This window comes from Erpetoichthys calabaricus, chromosome 10 (assembly GCF_900747795.2).
Source record: "Erpetoichthys calabaricus chromosome 10, fErpCal1.3, whole genome shotgun sequence".
Lineage (NCBI taxonomy): Eukaryota > Metazoa > Chordata > Cladistia > Polypteriformes > Polypteridae > Erpetoichthys > Erpetoichthys calabaricus.
Genome location: NC_041403.2, coordinates 78,026,951 through 78,047,924, shown reverse-complemented (window position 1 = coordinate 78,047,924; position 20,974 = coordinate 78,026,951). Strand labels below are relative to the sequence as shown.

The window sequence follows — 20,974 nt, the reverse complement described above, 5'->3', positions numbered from 1 at the left end:
GTACAGTGTTATTAGAAATGTTTGAGAGAATAATGTGTTTTTAAATGAAATGGGGGAACAAATCATGCTACAAAGGTTGGTGTTAATGAGCTTACAAATAAATAACTATTGACATATCTATCTCTATTTTACAGAAAGGAAAACTAATACAATTCTGAAAGAATGGCGTCTGACTCTGGATCCCAGAATTCCAGTTGCCGGATAATGACATTTTACCCTACTAAAGAGGAGTTCCAAAATTTCATCCGTTACATGGCCTATATAGAATCACAGGGTGCCCATAAAGCTGGCCTGGCTAAGGTATTATATCTTCTTTTTTAATATTTGTGTTTCCCACAGATTTGGAATGAAAGGGAGCCAGGTTCTTTAGTCAGATAAGTCCAAAAAAGCTCTTTAATCATCAAGGTAGTAGTTGAACTAGATTAAGTGGGCTGTAGAATGTATATTTGTATCTGTGCAAATTCTGTTATGCTAATTGAGTTTTAAGGTAAATGGAGTGTTACAGCAACTAACACTTGGCAAACAGAAGGAAAGCATGTAGGATACATATTTAAATGGAATATAAAGATTTATGATATAATTATTTCATTTTGGCATGTATTAAGATCTTGATGAGTCAAGTAAAAGTAAGTCCGTATCTAGCCACTTATGTTTAATCTTGCAAATAACACCGACATTTTACTGTAATTTTAAAGTAATGGAGTGGTTTTTACAAAAGTAGTTTTAATGTTGGGGGAATGTTAAATAAACATAATTTGCTTGCTGCATCTGATTTTATCACATGAAGCAATATAAATCTCACAACAGAAGAAGTTAGTAACCTGACAGGCACTTGTTGACAAAACTGTATGGAAAAGTGTATTTTCACAAAAGCACCTTTTTAATGAGATGCCGAAGATTAGCTTAGCCTGAGTAATCTCTGTATTTCCTACTTCATGTAGCAATGATATACTGTGTAATAAAGTTTAGGTTTCGATTATTCTACTAGTAATTTTTAAGATGTATTTTTCAATTACTAATCATAATACTGCAGTGAAATTTTTTTGATGTATGCATTTGAAATGATAAATCAGATAGTCTCAGTTGATTATTTCATTCTTTGTAAAAATCATGCTATATGTGCCATACCCAATATGTACTTAGTGCTGGTCTCTACTTTATATAGAAAATAGGGTGCTTTGAGTTTTTGTTTCTCATGTCAAAAAATTTAAAGTGGCAAATAGGCCTGGGTAAAAATATAGATTTTTCCAATTGTTATTTTTTGTTAAAATGATTAAATATCGATTCTTAAAGTCTCAAGATTGATCTTGTAAATCTCTGTCCTGCTCAATTAATATGTGTAGATTTTTGCTTATCTTCGTTTTTGGCACCCGATCCAGTAGATGTCACCAATGCGCCTTTTAAAGCTTTCTTCAGAAAAAGCACTTTACTACCTGATATACAATGAGAAGGTTCTGGGTGCAGATAAGATTGCATAACTGAGTTGAGCCTAAACATTCTACACTGGAGATGGCGGGTAACTCCAAGCTTTCGTTTAATTTGCCTTGTGCTCAAAAAATAACAACCTGTATCATGATTCAGGTTTTTGAACAGCGGGAACTATACCAAACAGAAAGCAAACGTGTGAAGTTACTGTACCTAGGCTTTATAAAGGTCTTAAGCAAAGCCCAGGTGAGCGGAGAGAGTAGCCCTAACTTGCAACAGCTGAACATCCAGGGCAGCAGATTCCTACAAGACAAATTGCATGTCATTACATTAGAAATGATGGGGCACCTATGGAGGATGTGTTGCAGACAAACGTGCTACGTGCCAGTCACACTGTGAGCAACCTCACTGCTTATACAGTATGCAGAGCCACTGAGATGGCTGCCTGGCTGTTGTTCCAAAAATCTTTCTAGCATATCCAATGTGCTGATCCATTGCGTGATCACATCAAACACAAGTTTGTGTGTTGGTAAGTCCAATAAACTTTGCTTCTCTTTAAGCACGTGATTAGCTGTACTGTTACGGTGGAGAAAGTTTGCAACATGCCTAACCCCCCGGTCAAACAAGTGGGCAATTGTTGGAATTTTCAGGTCTGCCTACAATGCCAAAGTGAGTATGTGCACAAAGCAGTCGACGTGAAGAAGCTCCATAAGTTGTACCACACGGATCATATTAGTGGAGTTGTCAGTCATGATGGCCAGTTCTTTTATGTTTCGTTCATCCAATGCTTCTGTCAACAGACATCAGCACTAGATCGTTTTGTTTGAGGAGGAACTGTGAAGCCACATTTTCGAGACTGATTAACATGACTACTTCACTTGAGCAATTGAAGATATGTGTAACTTGTAGAATTATAGAAAGACATGAGTCTTCCCAGTGTGTCTTTAATTTCAACTAATTCAGGATTATTTTAAATGTCCAATAGGGGAATAACTTTGGCTAATAGTTGAGTTGAAGGATGTCTTCATGGGGATTTGTAACACTTGAATAGGCCTGGGGTCTCATGCATAACACCGTGTGAAGAATTCACACTAAAACGTGGCGTAAGGACAAACGCGGAAATGTGCATACGTACAAAAAAATCCAGATGCATAAATCTGTGCATTCACCAACTTCCACGTTATTCCGCTGCATAAATCCCGGTCAGCATGAAAAGTAACGCATATGCATATGCCGGCTGCCACTCCCCAAACTCCTCCCAGAATTACGCCTCTTTGAATATGCAAATCAATATAAATAGCCCTTAAGCTCGGCATTCTGTGAAAAGGCAATGGCAAAAGCATGGGGGGAAATAAAAGAATTTCAGTGAATACCAAGTGGAGGCAAGGAAAAACGTACTATTTGTTGGTTTAAACAGTGGTATAAACAACAAAAGGAAGCTGATCGAGTGACATAGAGTGTCAGAGAAACTCAAAAGCTCAAGTTCACAAAGTCGCAAAGTGCCCAAAATAAAAAAGAAGTTGTCAGATATCAAAGTCGCTGTGAAAAGGCGAGTCGTAGCCCACCGTCTAAGTGTCATATGAAAGCTTATTAGGGTACAGAGAAAAAAAAATAGGCACACAGTGGGGGGAAAAAAAAACACGAAATGTCAACTTTAATCTCAAAATTTCCTCTTTAATCACGTAATTTATTTTGTCATTAAAGTAGAACATCATAAACTTCATCTTAAAATCATTTAATTTACTAGTTTCTCAAATCCCGTCATAACTAAAGTAACACATTAAATGCTTTGTTTTGTATTTGATCTTCTATGTGCGCTATGTGTGTGAATCACTATGTGCTTCTTAAGCGGGTTTTCTCTTCGTCTGACAGGACACAGAATCCATTACATTCATGATATTACAGCTCTCTGAATAATTAAAATACTGAGATGTATACTTGATATCATTTTCATGATGATAGAAGTTAAAGCATGTTATTAAACATGGGAAGACGGTGGCGCAGTGATTGTTCCTTCCTCATGCAAGACGCTTGCTGCGCTGTGCGTGACCTTCAATGAAATAATTTATTGCAGCAATACTGTCTCTTTCAAACGTACTAACCCCCAATTCCAATCCTTACTTTTCTTTCTCCAAATACTCAATCACCACACAATCAGCTCTAATAGACATTAAGCCATCTCTAAGCTTAGAATGCTGATTCTTCAGAACTTTAAAGGAACACTGAAATATTCTTCGTAGTACATGTTTAATTATTCTATTGAGCTATCCTTGCAGTGTCGCGCGAGGCAGGAACGATCCATGAACGGTGCGCCAGCTCCTCGCTAGCGCTGCGGCACCGTGTCCTCACATGTTTAATTATTAACAATATAGGTTATTTAAATGAAGTTAGTTTTATCTGTATAATAAACATATTTTGCTGCATTTCATCTTAAAAATGATATCGTCATCGTATGTAAATACACGCTTTATTAAGTGGCTCAGGTTGTGCAATGTTATAACTGTATCGCAAGTTTACAGTGTGGTGATTGTATTAATAAGTACAAAGCGTTCTACAAGGAACACTTGATGGACTGATTGAGTGCATTTATAGTTCTTGGGATGAAACTGCGTCTGAACCACGAGGAAAGACTCTGAAGCATTTGCTGTATGAGAGCAGTTCAATAGACGGCATGGCTGAGGCAGCGTGTGCTTGATGCTGTATACCTATAATCTCTATCAGCTGCTGTAGAGCTGTGATTCCCCACACAGATACAGTGATATAATATTCCGAGTGGTGCAGTGAGAGTAATCTGGAAAAAGATGATCCGCTGTGACAACCCCTAACAGGAGCAGCTGAAAGAAGAAGAAGAAGAAGGTGCAGTGAGAGTAACAACGCTAAAGCAGCTATGGTATTTAGAATAGTTTGACCATTCTGTGGACCATTATATTGTTACAGGTTAATTACAATCCGATGCATTAAACTAATAAGCAATATGCGGGTAATTTCAGTGTATTTATAAAGCCATGTCAGAGATGTGGATCTAAAAAAGAAAGAGAAACCACACTGGAACAGTAGCACTGCTTTGACGCTGGGTGCCGCCAGTTTGCAAAACTGAGCAGAGAACTTGTGTACACCAAACATTTAGCTACTGTGAAAATGTGCATGGCGTTACGCCAAGTTTAGGTTTTATACATCGCGATTTGAGCATGGAAATGGGCTTACTTAATATTTTTGTGTGTACGCACCATTTATACATGAGGCCCCAGGTCAGGTGAGAATAAGGTGCATGCACAGGTACAGTGCATTGCTGCACCCACCATACAAAGAAACAACTTGGGATCCAGGCAGATATGTGGTCCATTCCCACCCCTTGGAAATTACTATCCCTCTACTATAGCCAGATGTTACATGGGCATCCCCTTGGCCTGATCCAACAATGAAGATTCTTCGAGCCAGATTATCCTCGGGGAATTACGTTGCATAGCAGGCAATGTTCCTCATTAGGGACTCTGTGAGCAACCATTTGTGAGGTGCTGTACTGGAGAAGACCAGTCCTCGTCTAAGGTCACTGGATTGCATCCATGTCTCACAACCATATAGCAAAACAGGAAGCACCAGGACTCCAAAGACGGGCCTTCGTCCATTTGCAAAAATATTGGGAGCACCACACACCTCTTTCCAGCGACCTCCTGACCTCCCCATGCTCTCCAATCCATCTTCTGACTTCATAGAAAGAGTCACCACAGACATGAATGTCGCTGCTGAGATAAGTAAACCTTTCAACGTGGTCGACACTCTCCCTGCAGACACACTACTGTTGGCTATGCCCAAGAGGTCATTAAGGCCTGGATCTTGGTTTTTTATCCAGGATACTCACAAGCCTAGACACTCAGACTCTTCTGTCTCTTAAGCGCCCTGATCAGAGCCTTCGTTGATTCCACAAAGATCAAAACATCATTGGCAAAGTCAAGATCCTAGACCCCATGACCCTGCCCAACACCCAGTCCATGCAAGCATTGAACAGGGTAGGAGCAAGAACACACCCCTGATGAACCCCAGATTCAACTGGGAAAAACACTGGGATTCTGTCTCTGCCCTGCACAGCACTTGCAGTACAAGTGTATAGGCCAGCCATGACATCCAGCAACTTCCACAGAATCCTACAAAGTCTTAGGATGCCCCACATGGTAGCTGATCAACTGATCTCTTCTTTGCAGTCAAATAGGTTTTTGAATATCATTTATTATTTAAGAAGCAGTATCTGATTATTTTATAATAATTTGGAAGATGATGTAGATGTTTTATAAAGTAGATGCCATTGCATTGTATTAAAACAATAATACAGTATGACTGGACTGTGATGTGGTGATACATATGTTAGTTAAGTTATGGTGAATTTTGAATGAGTTCAGTGCTGTGAACATTTTTTTCCTTTTTTTTTGTAAATAGAGCAATAACATTTTGTTCCACATCTTCCAAATACTGAGGTTAACTGTTAATTACTAATCAAGTATTTCACCTTAAATGTTATTCCATGCTTATGCCTTATGTTATGAAGTCACTGTATAGACACCCTTCAAATAAAGTGTTACTGAATTTTGTCATATTATATTAATGTTCTCTATGCATTGTTATGTAATCTCTAAAAAAGCCGTCACTTCAAATATATCAGTACACTGTAATTTAGTCAAGATAAAATTGTGAATTGGAATTGAATTGATTCAGTAAGATCGGTGCCAATACCAAACTCTAGTGGTAAATGTTAATTTAGTGGAAAATGTAATTGATTATTTAGCAGACATCTTTATCCAAAGAGACATAACAGAAATCAGTGTTCATAAATATCTCAGTTTTTATTAGGAAAGTATTTGAAATCATGCATGTCTGTCTGTGTGTTTGTGTGTGTGTGTGTGTGTGTGTGTATATATATGTATGTGTATATATAATACATATATACAGAGTTCTCCCTAGCGTCTTTTAGCTGGGCGCTCCGCCTGGCTAATTTAGTTGAGCACCTGGCTGTCATCTTGCATGCAATTGTGAGATGACAGCCGCAGATCTACAGATGGCAGATGGCAAGGGACGAGTGGGCGGGTGGGCAAATACTTTAGAAGCAGGATAGCAAGTGGTGAGGGGAGAAGTGCGGAGCGGGATATTGCCAATCACTCGATGCTGAACAAGCTAATAGTGGGGACGAGGCGGAGCGGAGTTGAAAAGCAAAGAGTATGGGGAGGTGAGCTTTCGAGAGGGGGCTGTACATGCTAATAGCGGGGATGGAGCGGCAGTTCAAAAGCAAAGAGGATGTGGAGGTGGGTGGGCGAGAGGAGGACTGATAAAATAAAAAAAAGACTTGTGGAATCAGCCTGCCAGATATCAGAAAAAGGGCGTCAGGAAGTGACGTCTCTGTTCGCAGTGTCAGTGCAGTCTGTGTAGCATACAGCTGCTCTCTTCTTGTTCAGTACATAGTAAACCAATATACAGTATACACAGTATACAGTTGTTTAAGCATTAGGTGTGTTCTGTGTGCAAAAATCCTTGTAGCACTCACTGTGGTTCCTGTTAAAGTGACTCCCACTGCCGTTTTTATATTTGCTCATACTGAGGGTTTTGGTAAAGTGACCCCATCTGCCATTCCTTTTATTGTTCATATCTTGCCCTGTCGTAGTGCAAGTGTGCATTGAATATCCAAAAGGCTCCCACTTTCCCACTCAAAAGTCTTATTCATAGGTACTTTTAATTATTTCCAAACATTTTACCAACGTGAGTAATAAAAGTGTTCAGAAAACAACACTGCTCAGTTATTTCAGAAAAGAGATGTCATAAACTAATGAAGGTGTGGCGTCAACTCTTGATGTGGCAATTTCAGACAAAGACATTGTAGAAGCTGGTCCATCACAGGAAATCTTTTCAGCACACACTCTGTCAATTGGTAAATCTAAGCACCGCTTATCCGGCATAAACAAACAATGGTTTAAAGATTTTGATTGACTAATGGTGAAAGAAAATGGTATGTGGTGCTCATTGTGCATGAAATATTCAAACAAACACCCCCAAGGAGGGAGTTACCTTGGGTAAATGTGCCATGCACAAGAATTCGAAAAGAAAACTTGCTGGACCATGAAAAAAGTAAAACGCACATTGAGTCTTCTGCTGACCTTTTAAGAAAGCGTGTACTAGAGCAAACTGGAATCGGTCAAATTGAAAGATCTCTATCTTTGTTAAATAACTTACAGAGAGATCCAACTTATCTAAGGCTTGGCAAAGGCAGGATGTCAATCTTACCAAAATTGAGCCAGTTTTGCTCACCACAAAATTGTCCATCATGGAGTTGAAAGATACTCCTGGGAGATATTTTCAAAGCCTTCATCATTGTCTGGCAGAAGAATGGTCAGATCTCCGCATTGTTTATACACAGAGTGATGTAATATCATTCAAAACTGCAATATATGATAAATACCTAGAGACAGCTGTCAAGCACCTAGATGCAAGATTCCCTGACATGCCAATTATTTCCAGCTTTTCAAAAGTTTTCAATGCAGAAACTCACGATTCAAGTGAGTCTGCTGAAATTCTTTTCGATCATTACTCCAAAAAATGGTAGCCCTCCAATTTTAAAGTATGAAAGTAGCAGGCAGGAATGGACAGTTGCGTCAAAAATGATCTGAAGTCAATCATACAAAGACTTCAGTTCAAAACAGATTTTTCTAAAAATGGCAACGACATCAGAGCTCTAAGAGTCGTTTCCAAATTTAGCCAAACCAGCTCATGTTGGGCTAGTGATCCTAGTGAGCACAGCTGAATGTGAAAGGGGAAGGGAGTTTTCTGCCCTTAAAAGGATCAAGACATATTTGAGAAATTGCATGAATCAAAGCACGCTAAATAATCTTATGCTGATCTCCTTGGAGGGCCCAGATCCTGGGGACTTTGATTATGGGAAAGCAGCAGACAACTGGGCTTCTTGGAAGAAAAGAAGAATAAATATTTAACTGAAGACACCTTCTGCATATTCAAGTTGGCTTTGAAGAATATTTTTAAATTTTTCTTCATTTTTTTCCCATTGTTTTCCCTTTTCTTCCCGACAGCGACAACACTTGTGCCTCTTGGTTTATGTCATATCAATTGTTATTTAAAATTTTTGTTAGGGTTGTAGAATCCTGAATTGGATATTTCTTAAATTTAACAAAAATATTCTGGCACAAGTGTCAAACCTTAAAAAAGGAAGTCATATTAAGCATTGGAAAATAATTAATAATAATTAACTAATAAAAACAATGCACATTTAATTTTCCCCACCACCAAATTTCCCCATCCCATGCCACCCGGCTGGAAAAAATTTCTGGGGAGAACACTGATATACTGTACATATATATACACACACACACACACGCAAACACAGGTTAAATCCTTTTATAGCAAATACCAAAGTAACAAAAGTTTATGAATAATGAATACTTTTTGTGGCCCTGGACAGACTTTCATAGGACATTATGTTAAACGAATCTCGAACACAATGTTTTTCGACCAAAAATGGCTACTGAAGATAACAATGAGATGCAAAAAATACTTAATGCTGCTCCTAAACGTTCCGCAGCAAGTCTCAGAAACCCTGAAATGGATTGTCTCAAAGAGAGAGACAGTCTGTTGTGAAATTTCATATCTCAACAGGCAGGTATGGTCTCAAGACTTCATTCAGAATAGGAGATGTTAGGAGCCGTGACATGGGCAATTGTCCTGCTTTAGTTTCCATCTTCAGATTAGAAGAACACCAGCGGCTTGGAAACACTGCTGTGGAAGACACGGTCTTGAGATGACAGATAAGCAGAGTATGAGGAATAGCAGATCAAAGCCTGGTGTTAAATGTTAAAACATTGTGTGACAAGCACGGTACATGGTAACCCTTAATCCTGCAGAGGACAACCTATTGCTTTGCCCTTGGTTTACTGCTTACTAGATGCAGTAAACCAGCTGTGGAGCTATTCTTGCGCCGCTGCCGTTAGACATGGCAAATCGCCTGGTGGCCTCAGTCACAATACTGTTTACTGTTGTATTTTCCCCATACTCGTTGTAACTAAATATAGTATTTATATGGAGCTTCTTGTTATAACTGGATTCCAAGTGTGTGTGTTTTATTTATGTAATATAATATAATGTAAAATTGAATTAGTGTCTGTTAGAGCATCACAAGAAAACTGCCATACCTGTTTCTATAAAACATTTCAGTCATTTCATTTATAGACTACTTTAAATATAGACTAATAACATTTTGTAATTTCTAAGTATAAATATTTGGGGGAAAAATAAAAACTGAGACAACCTCACTTAAAATTGCCATTTTCACTGGACCGTTGTACCTTTTAATCTCTGTATCTTCAAAACACAACACATCAACTTGATTTTTACTACGAAAGAATTGGAAACAATTGCATAACATAACATTAATTTTGGGTGTTTTGTGTTGATCACAATTATTGAGAATTTGTAAATATTTAAAGTTGTTAAAGACTTTTATTTTTATTTGTACTACTTAATAACTCTTTAATGGCTGATCGTATCAGAAATCCATACCATCAATTCTGAATGCTCACCTTGTGTCAAACAAAAAAGGTAAATAAATGAACAAATGACCCATTTGTGATGAGATCTGTGCTTGAGCGTAAGTAACAAAAGTCTTTTGAAACCGCACGAGTGAGGGTGTGGACACTTGATGGGAGGAGGAGGATGTATGTGCTGCTCTGTTTGCATTTATCTTTTATCAGTCGAGTTCTATGTTATGACTGTGGTGCATTTTATATGCTCTAACATTTCAGTGTATTTCCTGAACTGCTGAGATAACTAATTACTGTTTGCACTTACTTTCACAGTAACATTTCATGATCTCTATATACAGGTGCTGGTCATAAAATTAGAATATCATGACAAAGTTTGATTTATTTCAGTAATTCCATTCAAAAAGTGAAACTTGTATATTAGATTCATTCATTACATACAGACTGATGTATTTCAAATGTTTATTTCTTTTAATGTTGATGATTATAACTGACAACTAATGAAAGTCCCAAATTCAGTATCTCGGAAAATTAGAATATCAATTAAGACCAATCCCAAAAAAGGATTTTTAGAAATGTTGGCCAACTGAAAGGTATGAACATGAAAAGTATGAGCATGTACAGCACTCGATATTTAGTTGGGGCTCCTTTGGCCTGGATTACTGCAGCAATGCGGCGTGGCATGGAGTCGATCAGTCTGTGGCACTGCTCAGGTGTTATGAGAGCCCATGTTGCTCTGATAGTGGCCTTCAGCTCTTCTGAATTGTTGGGTCTGGCGTATTGCATCTTCCTCTTCACAATACCCCATAGATTTTCTATGGGGTTAAGGTCAGGCGAGTTTGCTGGCCAATCAAGAACAGGGATACCATGGTCCTTAAACCAGGTACTGGTAGCTTTGGCACTGTGTGCAGGTGCCAGGTCCTTTTGGAAAATGAAATCTGCATCTCCATAAAGTTCGTCAGCAGCAAGAAGCACAAAGTGCTCTAAAACTTCCTGGTAGACTGCTGCGTTGACCTTGGACCTCAGAAAACACAATGGACCAACACCAGCAGATGACATGGCACCCCAAACCATCACTGACTGTGGAAACTTTACACTGGACCTCAAGCAACGTGGATTCTGTGCCTCTCCTCTCTTCCTCCAGACTCTGGGACCTTGATTTCCAAAGGAAATGCAAAATTTACTTTCATCAGAGAACATAACTTTGGACCACTCAGCAGCAGTCCAAAGGCGAGACGCTTCTGACGCTGTCTCTTGTTCAAGAGTGGCTTGACACAAGGAATGCGACAGCTGAAACCCATGTCTTGCATACGTCTGTGCGTGGTGGTTCTTGAAGCACTGACTCCAGCTGCAGTCCACTCTTTGTGAATCTCCCCCACATTTTTGAAAGGGTTTTGTTTCACAATCCTCTCCAGGGTGCGGTGCAGTGCCTATTGCTTGTACACTTTTTTTCTACCACATCTTGTACTTCCCTTCGCCTCTCTATTAATGTGCTTGGACACAGAGCTCTGTGAACAGCCAGCCTCTTTAGCAATGGCCTTTTGTGTCTTGCCCTCCTTGTGCAACGTGTCAATGGTCGTCTTTTGGACAACTGTCAAGTCAGCAGTCTTCCCCATGATTGTGTAGCCTACAGAACTAGACTGAGAGACCATTTAAAGGCTTTTGCAGGTGTTTTGAGTTAATTAGCTGATTAGAGTGTGGCACCAGGTGTCTTCAATATTGAACCTTTTCACAATATTCTAATTTTCCGAGATACTGAATTTGGGACTTTCATTAGTTGTCAGTTATAATCATCAAAATTAAAAGAAATAAACATTTGATTAAACATCAGTCTGTGTGTAATGAATGAATGTAATATACAAGTTTCACTTTTTGAATGGAATTACTGAAATATATATGTGTGTGTGTATATGTTTATTTGTGTGTGTATATATATATATAGATATATATATATATATATATATATATATATATGTGTGTGTGTGTGTGTGTGTACAGTAATCCCTCGCTATATCACGCTTCGACTTTCGCAGCTTCACTCTATCGCGGATTTTATATGTAAGCATATTTAAATATATATCGCGGATTTTTTGCTGGTTCGCGGATTTCTGCGGACAATGGGTCATTTAATTTCTGGTACATGCTTCCTCAGTTGGTTTGCCCAGTTGATTTCATACAAGGGACGCTATTGGCAGATGGCTGAGAAGCTACCCAACTAGAGCGCGTATTACCTATTAAATAAAACTCCTCAAATATATTGTGAGCACGGGGGCTGTTCGCACCCCTAGAGGATACGGCCGCTCCTCAAAAAACACTGAAAGATTACCTTCGGAGAGGCTGTGTGAAGGCAGCTTCACAAAAAAACAGATCCTTAACAAATTGTTATTGGTATATTTTCCCTCAATTTAAAAAGGTTTTCTTTTCTTCTTAATAAAAATTTAAAAGCAGTACTTCGCTGGTGCGAAGCGCGGGGATTTGAGCGACTGACGTATACAGACATTTTCATGAGTGCAGGTACTTCGGAAACAAAGCACCGTGTAAACCTAAAGTTTAAATTAAGTTCATAGACCAACAAAAGGTTGCCATTGATTTGAGGCAAGATTGCTTTTCTCCTGTACAACTATACGTTGCATTCTTAACAGTAAGCTTGCAAGGCTTCGTCATATTACAACCGGAGTGCTGAACTGACAACGTGGTATACAAACAGAACTATAACAATCGTAAAAAAAAGAAGAAAAAAAAAAAGCGAAGAACCCGTGGATTAAATAAAAAGGCTTCTTCCTTGGCAAAGCAAGGAAAAGGAAGACCTTATATGGCATTCGTTTATAAAACAGCGGAAAAGCTGTGTTAAGGCTGCTTCACAAAAAAACAGCAAAGCGCCTTATATGAGCAGGCAGTCAGCTAAAGAAGGGAATCAATAAATAACTATAATCGTAATAAACGAACAAAAAATAGCAGAGAATCCGCGGACTACATAAAGGAAATGGGTACCTGAACAGAACAGTGAGTCTCAAATAGCTACACAATAACTATAACAATCTTTATAAACGAACAATAAAAGAATACAGAACCGCTAAGCTAGGAGAAAGGACGGCCTTATATGGCGTTCGTTTATAAAACAGCGGAGAGGCTGTGTAAAGGCAGCTTAACAAAAAAACAGATCCTTAACAAATTGTTATTGGTATATTTTCCCTCAATTTAAAAAGGTTTTCTTTTCTTCTTAATAAAAATTTAAAAGTAGTACTTCGTGGGGATTTAGATATAGATATATATATATATATATAGATAGATATATGTATGTGTATGTATGTTTATATATATCTATGTATGTGTTTGTATGTATATATGTATGTATATATATATATATATATATATATATATATATATATATATGTAGATATGTAAATATGTATATGAATATATGTGTCTGTATGTGTGTATATATATATATATATATATATATATATATATATATATATATATATATATATATGTATGTGTATATGTATGTTGATATGTGTATATATTGTGAGCTGCGAAGCTAATCGTACCCCCAAAAAGACACAGATGCCCCTGGGAAAAACCCTAGGAAACCCCTAGGAAACATAGACAGACTACCTTCACATTTCTCCTTTCCCTTCTGGCCGGCTCTGTCGCGTAATCTGCCTCCCGCGCAGTACTCCGCCTTGTCAAAAAGCCTGTACGGGCTTCTCTCAGTTGCTTAAAACTGATTTCTTGCTTCTCCTTACCTCTCTCCCAGACATTCTCTCCTCCTGGGGAAACTGTCATCTCTGAATTGTCATGGAGGAGCACGTTTAAACTTTTGAAAAGAGACAAATGTTTGTTTGCAGTGTTTTGAATAAAGTTCCTTTCTTTACTATAACCTCCTGTGTCTCTGTGCAAATCTGTGACCCAAGCGTGACAAGATATATGTATATATATATGTGGATGTGTATATGTATATATACAGTATATATGTATATATACAGTGATCCCTCGCTATATCGCGCTTCGCCTTTCGCGGCTTCACTCCATCGCGGATTTTATATGTAAGCATATTTAAATATATATCGCGGATTTTTCGCTGCTTCGTGGGTTTCTGCGGACAATGGGTCTTTTAATTTCTGGTACATGCTTCCTCAGTTGGTTTGCCCAGTTGATTTCATACAAGGGACGCTATTGGCAGATGGCTGAGAAGCTACCCAACTTACTTTCTCTCTCTCTCTCTCTCTCTTGCGCTGACGTAGGGGGGGTGTGAGCAGGGGGCCTGTGTGCAGCTGCTTCCTGAAGGACATGCTGCACGGTGCTTCGCATACTTAAAAGCTCAAAGGGCATGTATTGATTTTTGACTTTGTTTTTCTGTGGCTCGCTCTCTCTCTCTCTTCCTGCTCCTGACAGAGGGGGTGTGAGCTGCCGCCTTCAACAGCTTTGTACCGGCGGTGCTTCGCATACTTAAAAGCCAAAAAGCCCTATTGATTTTTTTTTTTGACTGCTTGCTTTGTTCTCTGTCTCCTGACGCGCACTCCTTTGAAAAGGAAGATATGTTTGCATTCTTTTAATTGTGAGACAGAACTGTCATCTCTGTCTTGTCATGGAGCACAGTTTAAACTTTTGAAAAAGAGACAAATGTTTGTTTGTAGTGTTTGAATAACGTTCCTGTCTCTCTACAACCTCCTGTGTTTCTGCGCAAATCTGTGACCCAAGCATGACATTCTAAAAATAACCATATAAACATATGGTTTCTACTTCGCGGATTTTCCTATTTCGCGGGTGGCTCTGGAACGCAACCCCCGCGATGGAGGAGGGATTACTGTGTATATATATATATATATATATGTGTGTATATGTAGATATGTATATATATATATATATATTTATGTATATATATGTTTACATAACCTCTTCAACACACTACTTCTCCGCTGCGAAGCGCGGGTGTTTTGCTAGTATATATATATATATATATATATATATATATATATATAAAAAGACTTTGGGAAAGCCCAGTACACTGAGCTGAGCTGGGAGGTAGGGTGGCTAAGTGTCTGGGAGCGGAGGAGAGTATTGTGATTGATTGGTGTTTATATGAGTAGTGTGGAGTGGAGGGTGCTTTGTGCACGTAATTAACCAAAAATAAAGAAGTCTTGGACTTTCACCTGGTGTTTGGAGTTGTACCTGAGGGTTCGAGAGGTGGATCAGAACCTCAACTGCTACAATATATATATCACACCAGAAGTCACACTTTGTGTAGCATAAGCCCTTATCCATCCATTTCATATAGCTAAAACACTATAATCTGGAATAAAAATGGCAATGTTTGTAGCTTTCTTTTTTGTGATTTATTCAATGTTTATGTATCAGTAATGGGGTATACTGTGTTACTTACATAATATAATACGTACATGTATTATGATCTGTGGTTAGTAAGTAATGAATTAAGTGCTTTGTATTTGTCTTATTTAAAACAGTCACAGAGAGAGAGAGATTGCACAGTGTTTATTGACTGATAGAATTGGTTGCCAGGAAGCCAGGCAAGGTGTTGAATTCGGTACATACAATGGAAAGTGAAGTATAAGTGGAGTAGTAGAAAAACAAAAACAAAAAGCAGTATTGAATGAATGATCCATACAGTACTTCCATGTAAAACACTTCAGTGATACCGAGAGAAATCACCCAGTGGAAGATTTTACAATACAACACAACCAATTGTTCATTACAATAATCTATATCTAAGTACATTAATTTGTTTATTTGTGTAAATAATAAGTGCTTGTAGAGTAAAATGAACAGAAAATTCAATTAAATGAACAACTTAAATAATATTTTAATTTGAAAGTAAACCCTTTGAGTCAAATGACGTAAACAAGCTGCCTAGATATGTGTGTTAATGCCTCTGTTCACATTGACCTTTACAGGTCTGTTGTGGCAATAGAAGCCAACTTTTCACATTGGGAGTGCACATTTCACAGGTGCACTTCTGTGATAGCCTGAAGAAGCATGAAATCCATGTATTGGATCCTACCACATTCTTTCTCTCCAGTTTTAAAGCTTCACTGCTGCACTCTGGGAGGGTGTTTCTTTGCTTGTATTGTTTTTGCCTGAATCTATAAATTCTGCAGTATTATTTGTGTCTATCTGAGTTGTGGTAATTAAAATGCAGTTTAGCCTCACAAAAGACTTATCCATGTTTTCTTTCTTTTTGCCCTGCTTTGTTATTTTTGCTGCAGTAAGCTCTCATTAGCTAAATGTCATAACCTAATTATGTTTGCATCACAGTGTGCAGCATGGCAATCACAAGACACCTAAAGATTCAGCGCAGTTGTAAATTGACTCTCCTTGCATCTTGATTTTTAACTTACGTGGATGATGTTTTTTTCCACTAAATGCTTTTTCAGTATGTGATTTGATAAGCCGATCACAAGTGATTGTGTACTTTTTTTTTTTTTTTTTTTAATTTATTTAAGTGGTCATTTCTTATCAAATCATGGCAGAAAGAAAGATTACCTTTGAACCTGAGTCTGGTGCTTGGCTCGATCTGATTGATAAGGATTAATGCAAGCTGTGTTAAGTGATATAGGTTACGTGTGTGTATATGTGGATTTATTTAGTTAATTTATTGTGTAAATATCTACTTTGTATTTTGTATTATTCATTTTTTTTCAAAAACGATATCTGAGGTTGCAGTGTATTATTTGTTTAATTATTCCCATTGTACCATCATCTTAAATGTTTTGTACTGTGCACATTTTCCAGTTCATTCAGAATTCCATATAAAAGTCAGATTGTGTTCACGACAGGGAATTGAGATGCATGTGACAATTGGTTTTCTCCACCACAGAAGAGTAAACAGAATTGTTAACAATGTGTAATACTAGTAGACCTGAGTGGGCCTTCCTGTGAGTTGAGTTTGAAGACTTTTTCAATTGCAAATCAACTAAGTGTTTTTAAGTCAGTAGAACATGGAATTAAATTTGGGGAGTTCTTGAGCTCCAAGGCAACTTGACACTGGCACCTATGCTTATTCTTTATCGTCATGCATATTTTCTGTTGGGGTAAACAAATTATCAGCTATCTTCACTTAAAAAAATTTTTGTTTGTGTGCACTCATGCACTTCCATTTGCCTCTGTGTGTGCATCCATGTATGTTTACATGATGCAGCTCAAAAACTTTTCCAGTCAGTAGGCCTTGTCCCATGACTAAACAGAGCAGACTGCAAAAATCACATTTTAAAAAGTACAGTTTTTACAGCAATTGGATAGAAGTTAAATTGTTTTTTAAAGTGTGTGGGTAAGTTATAAGGGTAAGTACTGGACCAAAAAGAATAAGGCTGGCTTTATACTCCATGCTACGTGTGATCCTGCGGATGCTTCTGCTGCACAAGCGGAATACTGTTTATACTTGAGCGCATACTTTACATAAATCTGTAAGATTCCACCAGGTGACAGTGCGAGATATTATCACAGAGAGAAAACATTTGACTTCCCTGTGTTGTGAATTGTCTGAAACGCCCATTAAATTCTGAGGACACCTTCCCACAATATCTCTGAAAAGGATGGATGTTTAATGATTACTTCCATCAATCCAGGGATGTGCCCATTCCAGCATGCATCAGGTGCAAGGCAGAAAAACAATCCCTGGATGGGGCATCAGCTCATCGCAAGGTGAATACAAGCACACACATACACTAGCGTCATTTTAGCATTACCAAATCCCCAAATCTGCATGTCTTTGGAAGGAAACCGGAGAACACTGTGGAAAGCCACCAGGAAAACCTGTAAACTCCGGGCAGTGAACACTAGGGACGGGTTTTCTTTGCCTCTCTCTGCATGGATAACTCAGACAGTGCCTAAATGAACTGGTTATGTGAAACACCTTGTTGATGGTGTGTGCCAGGTCTAGTTGCAGTTTTTATTGGACTCGCATGTGAATGTTGTGATTATTATGCAGACACAAATAGGTAACATATCTCAGCAATAATGCTTAGAATGCATTTTTTTGCAAGCCTTGCTAATATAGTATCATTGTTGAAGAGTTGTTTTAAATGTTTCATGTAGAATTTATTTAGGAATGTTTCGTTTTAATGCTTACCTTACTTATCCCTGTGGCACATTCTTATTTTTTAGGAACAAACAGTTCATTTATGGCTGTTTACTTCCTGCTTTTAAATATAAAGAATGTTGACATGCTGACAGTATAATAAGGAGTACTATGAGTCCTTGACTTATCACGTGAACATTAGCATAATTGTAGATAACCAATAAATAGTTTAATTATTTGAACAGTAGTGTGATCATTATAAAACCATTTAACTTTAGATTATCCCGATGTGATAGTTGAATGGATACTTGTACAGTAATTATTATTTTTTTTTTTTTTTGCTGTTCAACACAGCCATGGATGTCACATTATTTTAATACCATACTTTTCAGAACTCTTCTCCACATTTGTTCATCTAGCTGCAGCAGTTCTTCTGATGCCGAAGTTTTGTTGCTTATTGAATGTTCCTTCTCATCCTGTCCTATCTTAGGAATTTTTACATTGGTTTAGGAATATTGCCACTCATTACTCAAGTAGCATTGTTGTAAGCAACTGAATTATTTTTAAATTGCTTGAATAGGGCCTTCTGAATCATTATTTGCTCATTCCATTTTTGACTGTGATAATTATACTCCGTTAACTATTCCCAACTCTAAAGTTAAAATTATGAAATTTTTATCTGTGCATTCGAGTGCGAGTTAATGCCTGGGTCTCTTAGTGTAAGTCGGAGTAGAATTTTAGGAATAGACTTATATTCCTGTATAATTTTATAGGTATTATTTTGTGTCTCAGATTATAATTTTTTTTTATTTCCATTTCCGAGTTAAAGGAATACATTGTAATGCTTTTTTCACCTTTCTTTGACTTACATATGGTTAAACCTAATAATAACCTCCTTGAAGGTATTTTTAATTTTTCCCAAAAGTACTGTTAAATATGTTACATTTTTGGTATCTGATGTTTAGCAATGTTGACATCTTTTGCTTTTGGCTGAAAATGATACAGTAGTTGTTTTGATCAGCCCAGTCACTAGAAAGAAAGTGAAATATCTTTGCATTTATAGTCTATTTACCAAAGGTATCTAGTTCTTAATTGTGCATGTTTTTATTTAAATAAGTACTTTTAACTGTGGCAAGTTGGCATTTCTTCCAGACAAACTAATTATATTATAATATGGTTCTTGGCAGATTGTCCCCCCTAAGGATTGGAAACCAAGGAAATGTTATGATGATATTGATGAGTTGGTAATTCCAGCTCCAATTCAGCAAGTTGTTACAGGACAATCTGGTCTTTTTACACAGTATAACATTCAAAAGAAGCCAATGACAGTAAGAGAATTCCGGAAGATTGCAAACAGTGACAAGTAAGTAAGTTTAGTTCTCTATTTAAGTTGTGTTAGTTCTTGTATTTTATATTTCAGTGTCCTCTTTCATCCAACTATATTAATTGTATTTTGTCAAGCTCCTGCTAAATCATTCTTGCCATTTTATCAAAGTTGACACCTCTAGCTATAAAACTTACAGGCACATTTCTGGGTATAAAAGGCTACAGGTTATTCAGATTAGAAAAGATGTGTGCACATTACATGTTAAAATTGTGTGCACACAAACAAAGTAGGGGCTGTAGTATCTGTTGAAAGTTAGTTAATTCCAAGGGAGATTGCAACACACAATATACACAAGATAGTCATGCTGACACAGGCAAAAATCTTTTGGCAAGTACTTCTAGAAAATGAGAGCTGTGCACAAGGAGAAAACACGTTCACGTGAAATTGAACTTTTTTGGAAAGCAGAACATTACAACAACATACTGCTCAATCAAATACACAATAAAACATAATTTACTTTAGAGTCAATGCAACTCCGCCTTAAATACATTTAAACATTTTTAATATCGCTTGTCCTATGTGTACCTTCAGTGTTCCTCATAAGCTTTTCCTTTGTATCCTCATGTGTGTCAAATACTCTTGTCCAGTGCTCGCTCTCTAAGACCATACAGAATTTCTGTAAAGCCTGCTTCTCTGACAATGTCATTTTGAGGTGTCTTGTTTGCCTTCTGTCCACTTTTGCCTACCACCAATCGTAGATGGGCCCATATTACCCACTGTGAAAACATTATTCATGTTGGTGTGGATACTTCCTCTATTTGAAGGCAACTCTCAGTATTCCTCCAACTCCTTTACTCAGTATTCTCTTGTGTCTCAACTTCTTTTGCCCTCTTCTTGAGGGACCAGAGCAATGGAAAGACACAAACACAGACACTAGCTTTTATTAGTAGATAAGACATGTAGCATCTGCTTGCTCGTAAGTTGGGCATGTGCCATTTTTACCAGGTTATTGGGTGCCGTTTTGTGCTTTAATCCTAAGAAATATTTTAAAATCTCAATGCTAAAGACACATTACTGGACAATTATTTAACCATGTTCTATGGGGGTTGGGAATGTTAATAAACCTTCTGGAATATTCAAGATAGAACACCTATCTTCAAAGATTTATTTTAAAATATCATGTATTGTGTTGCTAGGTTGATCATCAATTTTTGGGGTTCAATTTTTTCCCCCATCGTGGCAGTTCAAAAGCACTCTCTAGGGGGTAAAAAAAGAGTTTGAGCTTATCAGCTTGGTCATGGTCAGTTATATTTATCAGAACCCCCTTTTTTTGTTTTGTATTAATACCTTGAAACCATGAGTGCATCCAGGGATCAGTCTCTGGAATTTGTAAAAATGCTGTCATTGATGCCTGGCGATATTTCAGCAGGATGTTTGTTGTATGTTTCTTCTGACAGTTCAAAATCCATATCTGACAGGGCACAATCTGAGCCTTCAACAATATACCTGATATTTTATGCCATGACACATAAAAGGTGTATGCCTGAACTGTGCAGGACTTAATATATTAGTCATAATTATTTATTGTGGCCACCTAGTAGATGAAAGCAAACAATACATTCTGGGGATTTTTTGTGGATGTTTGTTTTTCTGCCC

The 20,974-nt window shown here is 37.6% G+C and overlaps 1 protein-coding gene across 2 annotated transcripts in view; it reads left to right on the top strand.

Annotated features, from left to right (window-relative positions):
* The window catches only part of kdm4aa (lysine (K)-specific demethylase 4A, genome duplicate a), a 91,481-nt gene that overhangs the window by 10,440 nt on the left and 60,067 nt on the right, over positions 1-20,974 (top strand). For both annotated transcript variants that reach the window (XM_051933241.1, XM_028811487.2), the window contains exons 2-3: positions 135-300; positions 19,179-19,354. In XM_051933241.1, coding sequence (XP_051789201.1) covers positions 163-300; positions 19,179-19,354 — 314 coding nt within the window. In that variant the 5' untranslated portion in view covers positions 135-162. The remainder of the gene's footprint in view (positions 1-134; positions 301-19,178; positions 19,355-20,974) is intronic.